The sequence below is a fragment of the Myodes glareolus genome, chromosome 15, assembly GCF_982192425.1.
Source record: "Myodes glareolus chromosome 15, mMyoGla1.1, whole genome shotgun sequence".
Classification (NCBI taxonomy): Eukaryota; Metazoa; Chordata; class Mammalia; order Rodentia; family Cricetidae; genus Myodes; species Myodes glareolus.
Genome location: NC_142040.1, coordinates 78144447 through 78158724, shown reverse-complemented (window position 1 = coordinate 78158724; position 14278 = coordinate 78144447). Strand labels below are relative to the sequence as shown.

At 41.5% G+C, this 14278-nt stretch overlaps 1 protein-coding gene across 3 annotated transcripts in view; it reads left to right on the top strand.

The window, feature by feature from the left end:
* The first annotated feature begins 1760 nt into the window (after window positions 1-1760).
* Window positions 1761-14278, top strand: part of Cep72 (centrosomal protein 72) — a 29077-nt gene continuing 16559 nt past the window's right edge. The window contains exons 1-4 of one of the 3 annotated variants that reach the window (XM_048459115.3): window positions 1761-1864; window positions 3960-4087; window positions 4993-5185; window positions 8225-8333. In XM_048459115.3, the coding sequence (XP_048315072.3) occupies window positions 1786-1864; window positions 3960-4087; window positions 4993-5185; window positions 8225-8333 (509 nt within the window). In that variant the 5' untranslated portion in view covers window positions 1761-1785. Of the gene's footprint in view, window positions 1865-3959; window positions 4088-4992; window positions 5186-6879; window positions 6965-8224; window positions 8334-14278 lie in introns of those variants that run through there. The other 2 variants (XM_048459142.3, XM_085676565.2) reach the window with 2 other exon arrangements.

The window sequence follows — 14278 nt, the reverse complement described above, 5'->3', positions numbered from 1 at the left end:
AGACCCAGTGAAGACAGGGCCAGGGGGACCTGGATGAGCCCTTCTTCTACCGAAAATCCTCAATCAGTACCATAGCCTCCTCCTTCTACTCCATATGGTCAAAGACAGTCACGGAGAAAGGCAAAAACCTTCAGGAACCAGATTGAACCCACATTTTCTTCTGGCACACATGGGTCACCCTCATGCTGCCCTGCCTCATTACTGGTCTTTTTGAAGATGACTGGCTCTAGATTTTGGGGTTCCACAGGTTCAAGAATTCAGCCTGGGGCTCTGCAGCCTCCTTGGAAGAACCTAGGAAACGGCAAGGGGCATCAGGGAGGTCTTCCCCTATCGTCTGCTAGTGTTCAGCTGGCCTGGCTTGAGGGTCTTTAGCAACACATATTTTGGCATGGTCTGCAGAGATACCATATAAAAAAAGACATAGTTCTCACAAGCCCGATATATGGCTAGGGTGGCTCTCCTCACCACATCGCAGACATCTAACAAATGCCAAGATTGGAGACAGCGTGGGAGAGAGTGTATGTGAGATCCAGAGAATGTTCTGAGTGCTGCCTGACAACTCTCCAGGTGGTAAGAAGACCACACTGTGGACCCCAGCAAAGGAAGGCTCCTGCTAAGGAAACTTCAGGTCTAGGTGGGAAATCTTTATGAGCTAAGAGGAAGAGGGCATAGCTCCTGATGTGGACCAGCCTGGTTCACCATCTCTGACTCAATGTCACGTTACTGTTCCCTGCTCTGTGTTTTTACCAACACCAAACCCATTTCCAGTGCCAACGGTTCACTTCAAAACACCTCAGATGGAACTTAAGGACGTTATCAAATTAGATGTTCACCTGGTAGAAGTAGATTTGGCATATCAGACAGGTTAAATACTTTTGGGGTTGGCTCATAATCTATGTTACCATTGCAGATGGTATTCAATAAACCACCTTAAAGAGTACTTAGTAGTAGTAATCATTAGCATAACCTTATTGAGGCTTGTAGGAATCTCTGCAGGATGCATAGCTAATCCTTGTCCCTTCCTCAGCAAAGATAGAAAATTTTAGTAAGCAGAAATGTTATTTCCCAAGTTTCTGCTGGCACTTCCATCACAGTAGAAGAGCTGGTTCCAGACAGACTTCCCCTCTCCCAAGGGCTCTCTTAGACTCTGACCACGATCAGGCATAATAGGATGGAAGAGGGTGTTGGAAGCTTGTGTTGTGCCCTGAGGTGCCATTCATTTTGCTTCTGAAAAGCTTGGGTATCTATCTGTTCACTGCCTGGAAGTCAACTAGATGAACAAAGTTTTACTCAGTAGACTCCGGGTTTGATGAAGAGACTTTCAATGTGTCCGAGGCAGGGGAACACTGTGAAACTTTTGCACCCAGCCTATCTCTCCAACTATACAGGGTGAGAGCCTATGGAAGCCTCTCTGTGAAGGGTCCTAGAGGGAGGCGGGAGGAACACCCCAGGTTCTGGGCAGGAGGGAACCTGAGGAGTGAAGGCTCCAGGAGCGAGTAGAGAGAAGGTGAACGGAAGTGTGAGTGGACACGAATGTCCGGGTCACGAGCAGCTGCTACCACAGACCACATAGCGCCAAAGGGGCTGTCTTGGGGAGGGTCCAGAGCAGAGTGAGGACGCACATAGCTGGTGGGTTAGCGTGGGAGAAACCGCCTCAGACACAGCTTTAGAGACAGCGCATGCTCCGCCCCCTTCCTGGCTGGGCCCGCCCCTTGCAGCGTTGGGCTTGTCCATCCACTTCACCGTACTGCGCAGGCGCAGCGCGCGGGCGTCGGGTTTGAAGCTATGGCGCCAGGACAGCGGTTGGTCCTGTGCGAGGAGACGGTCCGGGAGCGCAGCGGCCTGGGTCCGCACCGGGACCTGGGTGCGTGTGAGGACGACTCCCGGGGCTCAGGGTGTCCCCCCGGAGGCCTGCCTGGTCTGCTCAGTCGGCCTCAGTGCGGATGCCGCTTCGCCGAGAACTGTCCCGGCCGGTTGGGGGAGGGGGGGCGGACTTGGGGGGGTGGGGGGGGAGAGCCTGGCACCGGGCCTGTGTGATAGATTTTTCCATTGTTGAATGTTTTAAGTTACAAATTCGATTTTTTAAATTATAGTGGTTTCAGTTGAGTGAAGTTTTGTTTTTTTTAAAATAGATTTGTTTTTTCTTGGTTGTCAAGCATATGTACGTAGAGCTGTCTATAGCATTCTCTTACTAGTTTATTATTGCTGTGGGGTCTGTAGGGATATCCCTATTTTCATGAATGATAATGGTAATATGGCTTTATTCTTTAGTCATGTTGGAGATTTGTGGTTGTTTTTGATCATCTGAAAGACACCACTCTTGGGTTGGTTTATTTGTCTTCACTTTTTAAAAATTTTTCTCTACTTATTTTCTTTGGGCTTACTTTGCATTTATTTTACTCTTTGGACTCTAGAAGCAAAACCTTATGGATTAAAGCTTGTTCTGTAATTTAAATATTTTGATCTATAAATTTCTCTTTAAGTATCACTTAGCTGCATACACCTTTGTTAGTGTTATGTTTCCTCCTGTTTGGACTATTACTGGAGATACAACCCAGGGCCTTGCATATGCTAAGCAAATGCTCTATCATGGAACTTCACCCCATGCTTTTATAATTTTCCAGTGTGGTGTTAAGCCAGTATGACCTTGATCTCCATATTTAGCCCAAGGTGGCCTTGGATTTTTAGTCAGACTCCCAAGTAACTAGAATTACGGGCAGCTGCCACCGTGACTGGCTCTAATTTTCATTGATTTCAATGTGGTTCTAAAATACCCCTTGGATATCTTCTTAGACCTTTGGATTGCTTAAGAATTACTCTTTTTTATACGTACTTTAGAAATTTGTTTTAAGAATATCTCGTGTTTGCAGGTTTTCTTGTTTTCTTTGTTGATTCTAGTGTGATTCTAATATGGTCAGAGAACCTACTGTGTATGATTTTAGTTTTCTTAAATCTGCAGAGTGTGTAATGGTTTCTGTGCGAGAGTGTTCACGGTTCCCTTGAAAAGTGTGTTGTTGACTGGAATGCTAGTGAATGTCGGGTTGATCTTCTTGGCTGATCGAGTTCTGTTCAGTCAGGATTTTCTGTCTAGTGATCTTGTTACTTACTAAGAGGGTATAGTAGTTGTTTTTTTCATTTCCAGTATGAAATACCTGACAAGAAGCAACTTAAGAGAGGAAAAGGTTTTATCTCCTCACAATTGGAGGAGATAAAAGCCCAGGCGAAGAAGGCATAGTGACTAGGGTATAAGGTGACTGTTCACTTTGCATTTGCAGTTAGGAAGTAGACAGCGATGAATGCCAGCCTGCTTTCTCCATTTTTTATTATTTATTCATTCATTCCTTGATTCTTTTGGAGACAAGGTCTCTCTATGTAGCCCTAAGAAGTGGTGGTATATACCTGTAATCCTGGTACTCAGGAGTCTAAGGCAAGAAGACCTAGCATTCAGGGCCATGCTTGGCTGCCTAGATTTGTCTCCAAAACAAACAAAAACATCAAGAACTTTAATGAAGACTCTATTCAAGGCTGTTGAGACGGGCATAGGCCCTGTTGCAGTGAGGAAAGAGGATTCTGTTCCCAGTATGATACGGGCATGCAAGTGTTTTAGCTTACAAGTAGGAGTCCATAGATGAAGCATTGCTAAGAGGAAAGGAGGGAGGAGAACCTTGCTGGCACTGGGGGTAATGAAGGGCAAGTAGTAGGATGAGGGGTCAAGGTGAGGGCAGGGAACGCAGGCTAAAATGACTGGTCAGAGTCCTTTGCTGACCGTTGATTTATAAGAAGAGCACGGGTGAGCCTAGGATAGACTGTAAGCCTAATTACACTTTGGTCAAGCAGAGTGTCTGCCAGTGTCTGCTGTTTCTAAACACTTCTAAAATAATCCCCCCCAATTGAATTTCTATTATACTATTTTCAATTTTTTAAAAACAAATTAAAATCTTACGATTTTCTCTTCTTAGCTGAGCTTCGATCTTTATCTATTCCTGGAACATACCAAGAGAAGATTACTCACCTGGGGAACTCTCTGATGCGTTTGACATCTCTAAAATCCTTGGATCTCTCACGTAACTCCTTAGTTAGTCTTGAGGTGCGTTTTAGGCTTGTTAAAATTTATCACTATCAGCGTCAGAGGAGCATATTTTAATGGTTAAAAAAATGCAACGTGTTTTGAGGCTGCAGAAAGAATGCTTCTAAACTGTACATTTAGAATGATTGTGTTATAATGTCACTGCTGCTCATCTGGAGCTGTGTCCCACCCATCCCATCATATCTTTAACCTACTTTAAATACCAAAGTAACAGACTTTGTAAAGAAGATGAATTATCCTGAAGTTGAATGGAACCAGAGCCTAAGGACTAAAGTGTGCATGCTCATCCTTCTTCATCCTTTCATCTAGTCTGTTTCCTCTTCCTGTACTTTATCTATTTGCGCCTGGCATTGGCCTCCAACCCTCAATGGCAGTGTGTGGATTTGAGGCTCATTAAAGGTACCCAGTCATGATGACAAATAATGAGTCCCCCAGAGTTTGTATAAATACTACTTAGGTCTCAATTCAGGGAGGAGGGCCTTGTGGTGAAGAAACATACAATGTTACTGCCTGGGAAAATGTTACTTAGTAGGGGCCATTCTTGACTTAGGTGCAGGCTCCAGCTTTGGCTAAAACCAAGGGTTGGCTCCTCTCTCTAATCCCAAACTTTAGCCTCCTGATCTGGGTGTGTGCAGAGTAAATGAAATTGTGTAAGTTATATAGCCTGGTTCATACTGGCCCTCGAGAGAGTTGCTGTGCTTATTACTGTTGGGACTCACAAACCTGTGTTTAGACACCCCATGTAGTTGCTGCCCTATATGGAACATAGAACTTTACAAATGAAAACTTGTTGCATTGTTAGTTTTTTCTGGTAATAGTATGTGTGCATTGTAGGTAAATTGATTAGCTCCTACCAATATTTTGTTTTTCATGATGCACTCTTTGAGGTATTTTCTCATTAACAGGGCATTCAGCATCTGGTCTTCCTGGAGAATCTCAATCTCTACTACAACTGTATTTCTTCATTAGCAGAAGTATTTAGGCTCCACTCCCTAACGGAGCTCCAGGATGTGGACTTCCGGCTTAACCCTGTTGTGAAGAATGAGTCTGACTATCGCCTGTTTGTTGTGCACATGCTCCCCAAGCTCCGACAGCTAGGTAGGTGGAGGAGCCACTGTGCTCACACCCTCATATAGTGGGGTCATTTTTGTGCTCCTGTTGTTCCCTGACGGACACTGAAGCTGGTATTTTGCAGTGGTGTTTATATCCCTGGTGGCTCTGAAGTACCCTTCATCTTCACTGGGTTGGTCTTTCTAGCCAGCCAGCCCAGGCTAATCACCAAGTTCCAGGCCTACTAAGAGGCCTTGCCTCAAACACAAGATGGATAGCACCTGAGAAAAGACACCCAACAGCAGTTTACATATGACCCCCACATGCACACATACATGCACAGGCACTAGCAAACACAAGTACTTAAATAGCACATATACACACACATACCACTACCAACAACAACAACAGCAAAATGCCAAGTTTACGGTCATTCTTTAGTTAATAACTTTAAGTTCCCAGGGTAGTTTCTTGTAGGACAGGAGCTTGTAAACATTTCCTGACCTTTCTATTGTTATTGGGGTCAGACCTCTTATCATAGTGATCATTGGAAACCTTCCCTTTCTGAGCCCAGGGGTCTAATAGAACCCCTGAAGGTCTATTAGAAATATTAGAAAAATAGACCACTTTTTCTTCATAGCAAATGCCTGCAAAAGATGCCATTCAAAGTCTTTTGGAAAAAGTGTAGATGCCAATTTTTGGGTTGGTGGATAAAATGAGTGAAGATAGTTGCTGCCAAGTCTGATAGCCTGATTTAATTCCCAGTAACCCCATGGTCAGAAGAGAGAACTTACAAGTTGTTCTTTGCAATGGTATATGTGCACCCACATTCATACACATAAATATATTCATAAATTAGACATAATTTTAAAGAACAGATGCTATTTTTCAGTTAACAAGCAAAAAGAGACTGATGTGACTTGAGTGTCTGCAAGCTTCTCTAAGTAGTTCTGCCGGACCCTGGTATGTAGCCATGCGTTGGCTAGATCTGAATCAGCCTCGCTTTTATACCCAGTGCATAATTGTAGGAGAGACACAGTCTGTCAGTCAGTCTTCCTTTAGATAGTCTGCATGCCAGCCTTGCACAACTGTTCCTCAGCCCTGGGAGATGGACACTATGTAAGCCCTGTTCTGTGGGATTATTATATGTAAGCTTTCATGAGTGAACATCAAATTGAACTCATCCATACAGTCTGAGCTGTCATGTCTTAGCCCCAAGGACTAGAATGTTTTGATTATGAACTGATCTTTCATGTGTAAATGGTATTCTGATACCTTAAACTCCCTTTCTCTGCATCTTGAAGATGTTTCTAGAGATAGCAGAAGAATTTAACAGCATGAAAGCACATGTTCTTTTTGTTTCATCCTTCTGTAACAGTAAATTAGCGGGGATGAATTAGTCCTTGCAAAACAGTCCTTTCTCTGGTCAGCTGTAGTTTGGTTATTGCCAGAACTCAGTTGGAACTATTTTCTTTAATCCTCTAAAGGTAATTTGAGGACCTGACATAATAGTCCTGTGTAAATGAGCTAGGCTCTCCTAGCCCAACAGGTTCCATTTCCCAAGAGCTCAGCTCCCTAGGGCAGAATGGGCCAGTAGCAGTGGTGGGCAGAACTGTCTTGTTTGTGGCTGATAGTCTATTGCCCCTGAAGTAGTGACCATGTGTCTCCAGCCTCAGAGTACAGTTGTTGGTCAAAGGATAGAGGGTGCTGAGTGCCTGTACCTTTTGTGTCTTGTCCCACAGAGCCCAGCTCCAGCACATTGTGAGTGCTGACAGAACTGTTTCAACCCCATGTCCCACGTACAGTTCTGTTTTGATGAAAGCACAGGTGTGTACTCCTGGGGGCATGAACATTGTTAGACCACAAGTGCAGAACAGATAGACTAGGTGCCCAGAGCACACTGTTTAGTTAAAACATACTTGGAATATCTATGTTTAATCGGAATATAGTTGGGGCGGGGGGTAAGTGCTTATGTTCTATTCTTTATTTGACTGTTTATGTAACATAAACAGTTGAGGTTGGCTTTGTTTTTAGAAGCAGTACAGCTTTGAGTAATCTTGAGATTCTTCAGTTTTTAATCACTGCCTTCCCCTTGCCAAAAGCGTTTAGATTGAGAATCATAAAGAGTTTATACGGAGAAAGAGTGTAAGAGGTTCATACACAGCAAAGGGATGTTAGTGATATTAGAGTCATTGGGAAAACCCTGTCCAAAGGCCCTGAATCAACAGGTGCTAGAAGAGGAACTTCTTGATTCTATACCTTCTTGATTCAGGGCCTGCTTGAAGGTAGGAATTTGGAAGGCTCTAGAAGCTTTGAATTTGCGTTCTGCTGGAGGAGTTCCAGGATTTACTACCTCTGACTGGAAAGTAGCTCAGTGTAGACATGTTCCACTAGAGAAGACATGTCTAATTTTACAACATTATGGGTTTTTCCTCACTCTTTACTATTTTCTATAATTTGGTGCCAGAGTAAATACCATTTAGGAGCTGGCATCGGAACTTAACCACATGTACAACTTGAATGCTACTATAAAATGGGAGAGTTCCATCCTCAGGTATTTACATAAAAGGTTCCAGGAACTGTTGGTCAAAACCTTCTGAGGCCTCAGATCTCTATTGGGGACATTTGGGATTCTCAGTCCTCTTCAGCGCATTGTGGACTCATCTGTACAGACCTTTTAGTTCGCTTATGTAACAAGATTCATCCAGTGTCTGGCATGTACATATTTAATAAACATTTTAAAAGCATCTTAAATGTGTGTGCACTTCTTATGTGTCCTACTTTTGCAACGGGCATTAGCCTGTTCCAGTAGCAGTTCATGGACAGTGAGCTTTGAGGGCATAGGCTAGCCTCTTGGCATTGCACTTGGCATTGTTGGGAAGCCAAGTATAGCCACCAGAGCTCATAATTCCAGGATGATGCTTGCCATTTGCTGATGAGAGCTTATGATTGAGTCAGTCCTGGGACCAAAGTCTTCCTGTATTGTAAGCTCCAGAGTAGGGGAATTGGGCATGTCAACTCTCATGAAAAACTTGGCAATCACCTGCCCCTGCTGTTTTCTATAGTTCTTGGGAATTTTGTCTTTAGATGACCGTCCTGTGAGAGAGAGTGAGCGAAAGGCTTCTCAGCTTCATTTTGCTTCAGAGAATTCACTGGACTCAAAGCAGAGCTTCTCGGCTGCTGTCACAGCTGGAAGGTATGCACTGATGTAGTTCTGCTCAGAGATGGACTTCAAACTTGCCTATTGACAGGACATTCAGCCATCAGGCGTGAATATCTGTGTGCCTACTGCCCCTGGGGATCGAGTAGATGGTGGTGCAGGGTCTGTCTCTCTGTTCAGATGTTCTTTCAATACTACCAACCCATTTCAAACAGGAGAGCTGCTGTGCAGATGGCCATACCATAGAGTTTTGCATTTCTGATCTCTTGGTGTCTCCATTGTCAGCTTTTTCCTTTATTTTGCTGTTCACATTATGGCACTAAGGGAGAACATTAGCATGTCTTGACCCTGTTCTGTGTTTTTCTTTTTGTTTTTAAATTTTGGGGTTTTATATATATATACATATATACACATATGCATGTATGTATGTATACACATATGTATGTATGTATATGCACATATGTATGTATGTATACACACATGCGTGTGTATTGTCTTAGTTAAGGTTCTGTTGCTGTGATGAAACACTGTGTTCAAGGCAACTTGGGGAGGAAAGGGTTTGTTTCATTTTGCACTTACAATCCAAAAGAAATCAAGACAAGAACTTAAACAGGGCAGGAACCTGGAGGCAGAAGCTGATGCAGAGGCCATAGAGGAGTGCTGCTTACTGGCTCGCTCTTTAGCCTGTTTTCTGATAGAACCAGGACCATCAGTTCAGGCATGACACCACCACAATGGGTTGGACCCTCCCCCATCAATCTCTAATAAAGAAAATGCCCTGCAAGCTTGCCTCCACCCTTGATCTTATGGAGGCATATTCCATAATATTCCCTCCTCTCAGATGACTCATGCTTGTGTCAAGTTGACATAAAACTACCCAGCACACATATTTTTAGGAAACGTCTACAGTAGCAGATGTCATATAGATCCTCAAATGGTTTTTAGTGTTATTTGTCCCTCCTCGTATTTCTCCTTTACCCTTCTCTTGTATCACCAGGTCTGTCTAATTATCCCACTCCAGTTTCCTCCCTATCTTTCTATAACAGTAAATTCTACTTCCTCTTCCTTGGGAGATCCTCTAATTTCCTAACTCTGTGATGATGTGGATTGTAGCACACATGTTGCTATCAAGGACTTACAAGCTAACATTCACATATATGTATGTCTTAATACACAGCATATAGTTGAATCATGCATTCCATTTCTTCTGCCTTTAACTGGAGAGCTGAGTTGTAGTTGGAACCACCAACTCCCCATAATGACACTGAGACTTACTTTTAATTATGAAAGCTTGGCCTTTAGCTTAGGCTTATTCCCAACTAGCTCTTAGAACTTAATTAACCTGCTTCTGTTAATCTATTTTTACTATGTGACTTTTTACCTCTCTTCAATTCTGTATTTCTGACTCACTCCTTGTCTTGCTGGCATCTCCCACACACCTACATTCTTCTTTCTGCCTGAAAGTCCCACCTAACCTCTCCCACCTAGCTATTAACCGTTCAGCTTTTTGTCAAACCAATCACTACACATCTTCACACAGTGTAAACAAATATCTCATATCTCCCCCTTTTTGTCTAAATAAAAAGGAAAGATTTTTTAACTCTAGCACAATAGAACTATGTACAATAAGAACAATTATCAAGTAAGGATTACATTCACAATATCCAGTCCATTTGTATTTGGCAAATTCAGAGAAATCACTCTGGTATCTATTCTATCTTAATGAGTCCAAAGTTATACTCAAACCACTTTTTATCAAAGTTGTTTTACCATCTTAAAAAATCTTTTTAGACCTTAAAACAATTTTTTAAACATTTAAACTTTTATGTCTCTAAACCTTATAAACTTTACATCTCTTTTGTAAGTTTTTTTTCTGAATTTGATAACAAAGAAAATGGTGTAATTATATAGTATTCATTTCTATCAGAAACCCAAGAATGATAAAATACTACCTGAGTAGACAGAAAGTAAAGAGAAACAACTTCCAAAACTATAGAAATGACACAGCTGGCTGCCTGAAAAGTCACCCAGGGTTCCGCTGCAACATTGGGCCACCCATCTTTGGCCTACATACCTAGAATATCTGACAGACTTTTCTGTGAAACAGGGATTTTTGAAGGACAGTCCTACCTTGTCTTGGCAGAATTCGGCAGTCGCCTTCTTTTGTGTTCTGTTTGCCCAATTTGGACAGCATACCTTCAGCAGTTGAAGCAAGAGCAGTTCTTTGTCTAGTGGCTAACTTTGCCACAAATGATTTCAAACTTCAGATGAAGATTCTTTGGTGAAGTAGAGTACTGCTGCCAGTAACAGATATATCTCAGTGTCATGGAAAGCCTTATGTTATTAAAACATCTCAACTGCCATTTTCTGTAGATCGCTGAAGTGTCTGAAGACTGCCTATTTATCTAAAATATATGTATCTGTTAAACATCTAACATGGCTACAAATTTGATTGTTATAGATGACTAGCTACTAACCTACATTTCTTAGTTATCCTGAATAGTTTGTAATAATAGCTTTCAAGGACTAGAGCTATACATTACATTTTTAAATAAGCTACATAGATCCAGTACCTTCAACAAGAGTAGAAACATATATACAATATAATAAAGTAACCTTAAATTTGTGTCAATATGCAAAAATCCATACCAGTGTAAAATATTTGAGATTAATGATTGCTTTTTAGTTTAAAAGTAGATTCAATAATCTACCCTTTTATCCTATCAGTCCTATGTCTTCTTTTTTATCTTTTCAGAAAGAGATCCCTAAATCTAACTTCCCTGACCATGTTGTTTAGTTTCCTCCCTGACCATGACCAATAACAACCTTCAGCCAACCGCCCCCCCAAACAATGATAAACATCCATAAACCATCGAATGACCAGAAACAACTCATCCTACCTCTTGGGAAATGTAATGTCTTGCTCTTAAAATTATTTCCTGCCATCTATAGATGATGGCATCTTTAGGGAACCTTGAGAAAATTGGGATAATGTTCAAGTCCTGGGAGAGATAGCTGTATCATTTTATTATTTATTGTCCATACTCTATGTCATGGAAAAGTGCAAGGCTTATCTGACGTCCTAGCTGCAGTAGCCTGTAAGGTTAGACCATCTCTCCTAGCTCTCCTTGTTGCCTAGCCTCTCTGGGGCTATGGTTATTCTTTACTTTACAGCTAATAACCACTTATGTGTGAGTATATACCATTTTTGTCTTTCTGGTATGGGTTACCCCATTCAGTGTGATTTTTACTAGTTCCATTTATTTGCTTTTAGAGTTTTTTATGTTACTGGTTTTAATAGTTGAGTAATAAACCATTGTGTAAATGTACTACATTTTCTTTGGATTCTTTTGTTGAGTGGCATCTAGGTTGATTCCAGGTTTTTGCTATTACAAATAATGCTGCTATGAACGTCATTGAACAGGTGTCCTTGTAGAATGATTGAGCATCCTTTGGGTATAAGCCCAAGAGTGATATCGCTGGGTCTTGAGGTAGATAGAGTCCCAATTTTCTGAGAAACCCCCATACTGATTTCCAAAGTGACTATACAAGTTTGCACTCCACCACCAGTGGAGGAGTGTGTTCCCCTTGCTCCACATTCTCTCCAATATAAGCTGTCATTAGTGTTTTTGATATTAGGCATTCTGATTGGTGTAAGATGGATCCTCAGAGTCGTTTTGATTTGCATTTCCTCGATGGCTAAGGATCATGAACAATTCTTTGTTTCTCAGCCACTTGAGATTCTTCTGTTATGAATTCTCTGTTTAGATCTGTACTCCATTTTTTAATTGGATTATTTTTTGGGGGGTGGTATCTAGTTTCTTGAGTTCTTTATATATTTTGGAGATCTGTCAGATGTGGGGTTGGTGACTGCTATTTTGTCTTATTGACGGTGTCCTTTTCCTTACAGAAGCTTTCCAGTTTTATGAGGTCGCATTTATTGTCTATCTCAGTGTCTGTGCTACTGTTGTTCTACTCAAGAAGTTTTTTCCTGTACTGTGTTCAAGGTTACTTCTCACTTTGTCTTCTGTCAGGTTCAGTGTAACTGGATTTACATGGGGGTCTTTGATCCACTTGGACTTGAGTTTTGTGCAGGGTGATAGATATGAATCTATTTGCATTCTTCTGCATGCCAACATCCAGTTATGCCAGCACCATTTGTTGAAGATGATTTCTTTTTTCCATTGTATGTTTTTGGCTTTGTGAAAAATCAGATGTCCATAGATATATGGATTTATGTCAGAGTCTTCAGTTCAGTTTCATTGATGCAACTATCTGTTTTTATGCCATTACAAGGCTGTTTTTATGATTTTACCTCTGTAGTAGAGCTTGAAGTCAGGGATGGTGATACCTCCGGAAGTTCCTTTATTGTACAGGATTGTTTAGCTATCCTGGATTTTTTTTATTTTCCTTATGAAGCTGGGTGTTCTTTCAAAGTCTGTAAAGAATTGTATTGGAAATTTAATGGGAATTGCATTGAACCTGTAAGTTGCTTTTGATAAAATGATCATTTTTACTATGTTAATCCTACTGATCCATGAGCATGGGAGATTTTGATATCTTCTCTAATTTCTTTCTTCAAAGACTTGAAGTTCTTTTTCTGTTTTCCTTTTTTTTAATAGTTTTTTTTTTATTAAGCTCTACATTTTTCTCTTCTCCCCTCCATGCCTCTTCCCTCCCCTTCTGCCCTCTCCCGTGGTCCCCATGCTCCCAATTTACTCAGGAGATCTTGTTCTTTTCTACTTCCCATGTAGATTAGATCCATGCATGTCTCTCTTAGAGTCCTCATTGTTGTCTAGTCCTCTGGGATTGTGAATTGTAGGCTGATTTTCTTTGTTTTATGTCAAACAGCCACTTATTGCTGTTTTGAGTTTCTGTCCTGCCCAGTTCTTACAATCATTAAGTCCCAAAGAAATCACACAATGGTCTACATTAATCATAAACTGATTGGCCCATTAGCTCAGGCTTCTTATTAACTCTTGTAACTTACATTAGCCCATCATTCTTATCTGTGTTAACAACATGACTCAGTACCTTTTTCAGTGGCGTAGTCACATCTTGCTTCTTTGGGTCTGGACAGGACTGCAGAGGAAGCGTCCCTCTTCCCAGAATTCTCCTGTTCTTATTGACCCGCCTCTACTTCCTGTCTGATTGTCCTACCTATACTTCCTGCCTGGCTACTGGTCAATTAGTATTTATTTAAAACATAATTGACAGAATATAGACAATTGTCCCACACCAACTTATGAATAAGTACATAAGATATTTGTCTTTCTGGGTCACTCAATACCTCACTCAATATGATGTTTTTCTAGATCCATCCATTTGCCAGCAGATTTCAAGGTGTCATTTTTTTTTCTGTTGTTTTTTTGTGCCTAGAATTCCTTTCCACGATCTCTCAGGTTTATGTGGATTTAGCTGGTCCACATTGGCAAACCATTCTGTAGTCTGAGACTGCTCATTCATTTCCCTGCCACCCATACCCGAAATAATCACACATAAACTGTATTATTACAACACTGTTTGGCCTACTAGCTCATGCTTATTATTGACTAGCTCTTATATCTTAAATTAACCCATTTCTATTAATCTGTGTATTTCCATGTGATTGTGGCCTACTGGTAAGGTTCCTTTTCGTGACTGTCTCCTGCAACAGTTACATGGCTTCTCCCTGACTCTGCCTACCCCTCCTCCTCTATCTGCTTGGAATCCCACCTTGCCCTATTCTGTGCTGCACTAGGCCCAAAGCAGATTCTTTATTAAACAGTGGTATTCACAGCATACAGAGGGGAATCCCACATCACCTGCAACTCATGACTTTGTCATGCGTTGTCAGTTATGCTAGGTAAGACCTTCTTCCAGGTTACTTTTTAGTGAGAGCCATCCTACCACTGAAATCTTCCCAACAGATGTGTGAGGGTCCCCTGTAGACTGTAGTATACATGGGCCTGTTGACACTGAAGACTTTTCTTTTCCCTTAC